At 37.8% G+C, this 6,316-nt stretch overlaps 1 protein-coding gene across 1 annotated transcript in view; it reads left to right on the top strand.

Annotated features, from left to right (window-relative positions):
• Window positions 1-1,634: 1,634 nt before the first annotated feature.
• The window catches only part of NOX3 (NADPH oxidase 3), a 35,037-nt gene continuing 30,355 nt past the window's right edge, over window positions 1,635-6,316 (top strand). Inside the window, 4 exon segments of the mRNA XM_015425845.1 lie at window positions 1,635-1,679; window positions 2,065-2,160; window positions 2,789-2,899; window positions 4,694-4,778. Coding sequence (XP_015281331.1) covers window positions 1,635-1,679; window positions 2,065-2,160; window positions 2,789-2,899; window positions 4,694-4,778 — 337 coding nt within the window.

The following is a 6,316-nucleotide window of genomic DNA, read 5'->3' as shown; positions in this document are numbered from 1 at the left end:
ATGAGACCGTAAAAGGGCAAATGATAAAATGGGCGATAAATATGAATACGGAAGTGTCTATTGAAACCTGGGAATATTTGTGGAAAAATTCTATTAAGATATCGCCTTGTACCAATGTTGCACCGGAAATTCTGCTTTTGGGATTGAAAATGGAAGAAGTCAATACAACTAAAAAGACTTTATTCTGGTACTTAATCACAACAGCGAGAATGATTTACGCACAATTTTGGAAAACAGAGAAAGTGCCAGAAATTGAAGACTGGATACAAAAAGTTCTGTTCATGGCAGAGATGGACAAAATTACGAAGAAGCTGAACAATAAAGAAGATGACGTGTTTTTTCAAGAATGGAGTGACTTTAAAGTGTATTTGGAAAAGAACTGGGATGTGAAACAAAATTTGATATGTTTAGATCAATATTAAGTCAAATGATGTTATCTTTAGATTGTAATGATAAGAAATTGATATAGTTAATGATACGAAGTAAGTTGGAGTAGGGGTGGAAGCATTGCGGGAAGCCATTGGAGGGAAGGGAGGAATTGGGAATGGGGTAGACAATTGATAGAAAGAAATGTTTTAACGGTATACGTTGTATTCCTGAGAAAAATAAAAATTTGTTTACCAAAAAAAAAAAAGGATGTGAACTGCTGCGCTCAGTAGGGGGGGAAATTAGAGGGAACATTGGTCACACATGCTTGTTGTCTCTCAGATTAACCTACTGATGGTGTCAATAACAACAGTGAATCAATCTTTCTTCTTTGCTACCATTTTTCTGTTCATAAGAACATAAGAGAAGCCATGTTGGATCAGGTCAATGGGCCATCCGGTCCAACACTCTGTGTCACACAGTGGCCAAAACACATGTTACATTGATATTAGGAAGGGAATTAATTAATTAAATATCCCTCTATGCTACAAACTTGCAAATGGCTCTGGATAATAATTGAATTCAAAGAACTCAATAAATGTACTCAAAGGCTTCCACATAGGCCCCATGTACTCTGGTTTTTCCACTGTAGCTGCAGATCCTTGTGCATCACAATCTCTTGACTTCCTTGAGTGACTTTTTGAAAGATTGTGCAGGGAAGTGCAGAGTAAAAGAGGCTCGGGAACCATGGAAATCTGTTAGAAGCTATAGCTTCCCCGAATATCTGTTTCCCCGAAAATAAGACCTACCCCAAAAATAAGCCCTAGCAGGATTTCTATGCATTTGTGGTATAAGCCCTAGTGTGTCTTCTTGAGAAAAAATAAATATAAGACAGTGTCTTATTTTCGGGGAAACACGGTAGTACCCTGGATATTGCCCAGATTATACACGTACTTCAGTCTTTGTGCGGGGAAAAATGTGGAATATTTTAAGCTGTTGTTGAAATTGTGTAGATGAATGAGAGGGGAAAGGACAATGAGATTAATTTATTAGAACAACCTTTCATTTAGTCCAAAAAAAAATTGGACAGAAATAGGCTCTTAGTCTCTCACATCATAAACTACCCCCCCCAACACAGCCATCTGATGGGAAGTCTGTAATTAGAATCTTCCTAGGCTGCTGCTCCTTAGAGTTGATTAAAAAGCAAGCAGAAGATCCAGAGATCTCAATTTGTGAACTGGAGCTGGTACAGGACAGACAAAATCAAGATGATGTACTGGATTTTGAATGAAAGTCTATCTGTTATTTTATTTGTAAGTATCTATTCTACAACAAACTACTGATTCGTTTTCTGAAATTTTGTAGGAAATCTCAAGTTTTCCACATGTCTTTCAGTTATGTTCAGTACAATCAGTGCATAAACCTTCATTTATATCTCTATCTATGTCTATCTGTCTATCTATTCTATAGCTCTATCTATATAGATATAGATATAAGCGTACATACATATATACACATGCACACATTTTACAATCAGATTGTTTCTGGGAAGTATAGCGATCTTTGTATTTTCAAAAAGGACGGCACCAGTCTTTATCTGTTTTTCAGAATGTTAGTAATGAACTTCTTGTCCTGAAGGTAAAAGTACAATATTGATAGAAATTACTGAAGTTGTCACTGAACCTTTTTCTGTTATAGTTATTGTGGCTGGGAATGAATGTATACCTGTTTGTTGACACATTCAACTGGTATGAAGATGATGATGCTTACCTCTATACACGGGTTATGCTGGGTGTAAGTAGAAGGTTGTTGAATGACTTTTCTGCAACTCTCCATTCAATTGCAATCCTGGGTATATACTTATTTAGAAGTATGTCTCATTGAACGTTTTTATAAAGAAGCATGAATAGGGTCAGGCTAAAAGTCCACCCAAGGTGCATTACACTCTGCTACTCTGTTTTTGTACTCCACTGCAAATTGCAACTCATTTAACTAAATTTGCCTAACTACGCATTTGCCTAACTATGCATTTGCTCAAAAATCATTTTCACATCATAAGGTTTGTTTTTGTGTCAGTAGGGTATTCTGTATCCCTTTCAATTCAGGGGTTATCAGAGAGAAACTGAGATCCTACTTCCAGGTGCAGTATGTATTTTTTTAAATACTGTGCATTGGGGGAAAATAGGCGAAAGGGTCTTTAAGTGAAATACTTCTCACCCATCTGTACTCACTTGCTGTAAGGCATTCTTGTCACCATTTTCTGGCTCTGGACTGGTATTCTGTTTGATATATCTTCACATTTGCTGGTGCTGCAAGTCTTAGGATCGAGATGTGTGATATTTTGTGTGCATGTGTGTGCAGGGTACTAAAATATGATATATATTTTTTCAAATGTGTAACAATATTACCATTCTGTGTACAGTCCACACTTGCTTGGGCAAGAGCTTCTGCCACATGCCTCAACTTCAACTTCTTGCTAATCTTGTTACCAGTCAGTAGGAACCTTATTTCATTCCTCAGAGGAACGAGCTTTGTGAGTACCACCTTCTGTTCTACAACTGTTACATTTTAACTATCAATAATGCTGTTCAGCGTACATTCTGATTTCAGATCAGTGTGCTAGAAATGCACATTCAATGATAAGAATGAAGATTTAGAATTTAGTGCCCAGCAGGCTGTCATTGTTGGGTGTGTGTCTCAATATTTCATAGGCTGACTAGAGTGTTGCAAATATTATCATGCTGTTTTTAAATCATACTTTTTAGACAAGAATCAGTGCAGACCATGGTCTTTCATTCATGAAAAGCTGGGAAATAAAGTCAATCATTATTGTCAACTAACAGGAAAAGGCAAAAGTAGATAGCTAAGGGATAACTTTGATGCAAGCACTGGGTGTGATAAACCCAAGAACAACTAAAGTTATCAAGGGTTAATACCTCTATGAAGAAAGACATCTGGGATTTTTAAACTAGAAAAAAAGACGTCTAAAGGGGGACATAATGGAGATGTGAAAAATCACACAAATCGCACATCAAGTGGAGAAACCAGATAGAGAGGATCCCCCCCCCCGCTTCTACCACAATACAAGAACTAGGGTTTGCTTAATAAATTTGATCAGCAGTGAATTCATAACAGGCAATGGAAGGTATTTCTTCACACAACATATGTGTTTCAATATTAGCTTTTAACCTTAATGGCAAAAGGGAACTTCCATTTTCAGAGGCAGTCTGTCACTGCATACCAGTTTCTAGAGGCCGCAACAGGGGCCTTCGTCTTCTTGCCTGGCTGTTAGATCTCTGTGGGGCCCCACGGTTTGGCTTCTGTAGGAAATGGAATGCTAGACTAGACAGTTGTTTCATCTAATGAAGCAGTGTTCCTTCTATGTTCTTAACTTTCACCATAGGACAGAATGTTCACAAAATATATTTACCACACAAAAAAATAGTGTAAAATCATCAAACTGTAACTTTATTAGGACCTGCATTATAAAGTCATGATAACTTTATTCACATTCACAAGTGTAATCCCTAAAAACTTAGTGAGACTTGATTGGGTTCTGTCAACTGATGGATTACAGCTATGGATGCCTTCTTCAGGTTCTTGTAAGTCTATTTAAACAACAACACCTTTAAAACAGCCTCAGTCCTTTTTGTTTGGAATCAAGGAACATCAGAACACAGGGAAGGGGCAATCTGTAAGACAAATGTTCTTAGTTCCCTCTCAAAACTCTTCTTTCCTTGGAGGAAGCTGTGGTAGTTGTAGTGTAGATATGCCCACTAGTCAGAGTAACATCAGCACTGATTAGGAGCAGGGCTATCTTTGGGCAGGAACGCACAGGAATGGAGTTCCGTCTGGCTCCCGAGTTGGCCACACCCAGCATGAACTCATTAGCATAATAGGCCACACCCAACAGCAGGAACTCATTAGGATTGGCTACATTAGGGGTGTGTGGCTTAACATGTAAAGGAGTTCCTGCTACAAAAAAGCCCTGGGTTTTGACAACAAACAAGGTAAACAGAATAAGAAGCAAAAGGTGGGTGTGGCTGGATGACCACACTTCTGGTAACATGGGGTGTGTGGCCTAATATGCTAATGAGCTGTATTGTCAGGGGTGTGGCCTGATATGCTAATGAGTTTCTGCTGTTGGGTGTGGTCTATTATGCTAATGAGTTCCTGCTGGGCTTTTTCTACAAAAAAGCCCTGATTAGGAGATTACTGAGTTTTTGAAAAATTGTCCCCCGACAGAACACATCTTAGGGTAAAAGTGTCCATGAATCAGTAGAGCCATGAACATGATTTTAAAATACATTTTTTTATTTTTCTCAAGTGTTACAGAGGAGTTTTGAGAAGGCAACTTGACAAAAATATCACATTTCACAAGACCGTGGCTTATGGAATAGCTGTAAATGCGAGTAAGTTTTGAAGATCGATCAAGATGGGTAGCCGTGTTAGTTTGTCTGTAGCAGTAGAAAAGCAAGAGTTCAGTAGCATCTTAAAGACTAACAAAATTTGTGACAGGGTGTGAGCTTTTGTGAGTCACTGCTCACTTCTTCAGATTTACGTTTGCAATATCGGCCTTCTTCTGTAGAACCAGCTTAGAGTGCTTACCTTGCATTCTTGTTTACTTACCTGTTCCCTCCAGTGTTCCATTATATTCTGCAGCAACTGGACATTCCTAATAATACATAAGCATGCTGTAAAATGTTCATTACTCCCTAAATTGCTTTCCTTAAGGAAAACCCTCTGGGAAAATGCACAGTATTGCTGCCTTGAGCACTGCTATTGAGTAGCTTGCTTTTTTGTTTCTTCCAGGTTTTTTAGCATGCCCCATCCCAAAGCTTCAGGGTAAATAACAAAAGAGATATTAACAAAACAGAATAAATTTGCATCCAATTAACTCCAACTGGTATATTTAATCTAAAGAAAGTTAAGCACACTGAACTTTAAATGCAAGCCCATAAAATAAGCATTCGGATAATATGGAAATACCTCCACCTCTTTTTTGTTTTCAATTCAAGTTATGAAGTTAATATAAAGCATTTGACAATTTTGTCCTTAGTCACTTCCTCTCCTGGAGATAGAAAGAAAGACCCATACCTGAAAACTGCTCTTTCTTCTGGAAAGAGGAGGTGCAGAATCTCAACTAGGCATATGAAATTAGTTGCATGGCCCATAGGACTGGCAAATAAAAAGTCAAGAAATATAAGAAAGTGATGTTTTCTTTTAAAATAATTTTTAATGTTATTGCTAGCAAGGAAAAGGAAAAGGGAGAAAAATGCTAAACACTAGTTACAAAGTTAACCTTTCTGTAAACATATCAGCCTTTAAATCTTCTAATTAATACTTCTGTTTTGATACATCATTTTAGATGAGAGCATTTTGCCATATTCTCATAATCCAGTCATTCATATCAGGGGCTACAGAGGATTTCCAACAAAATGTTATGCATTGTCACTCAGCAGTTAACAAGCTCATGATAAGTTCTCTATCTGAGGCAAATATACAGTCTTTAACGTAACATAACAAAGCAACCAAAGGATCAAATGGTCAATCATTGCCTGTTAATTCTAAAACATAGAAAAGATTTTATGACAGAAAGGTTTTATTTTGGAACAACTCCAAAGACCATGTAATAAATTTGACTGCGTCAAGTGACATCTCTAACATAAATCCATGGTATACATGAACTAGTCTATAAGGGCTGCATTCACATGGGCAGTTCAATCCGCTGTTGCCCAGCCTCTAATTGAGCTAGGTTATTTTGTCATGATCAGATCAGACTCATCCCTTTTAGCACTCTTCAAAGTGCTTTTATGTGATCAGACGACAGCAGGCAGGGAGTCAGCCCATTGGCCATTTTTTTAAAAAGTTTGTCCTCGGAGCATGCTCACAAGCACTGATCAGCCTGCTGGGATATGTAGTTCATGGAGCTGTCGGGCATTTTTAAAAA

Source organism: Gekko japonicus, unplaced genomic scaffold (assembly GCF_001447785.1).
Source record: "Gekko japonicus isolate JY-2015 unplaced genomic scaffold, Gekko_japonicus_V1.1 scaffold2371, whole genome shotgun sequence".
Classification (NCBI taxonomy): Eukaryota; Metazoa; Chordata; class Lepidosauria; order Squamata; family Gekkonidae; genus Gekko; species Gekko japonicus.
This window is presented reverse-complemented; position numbering and strand designations above follow the sequence as displayed.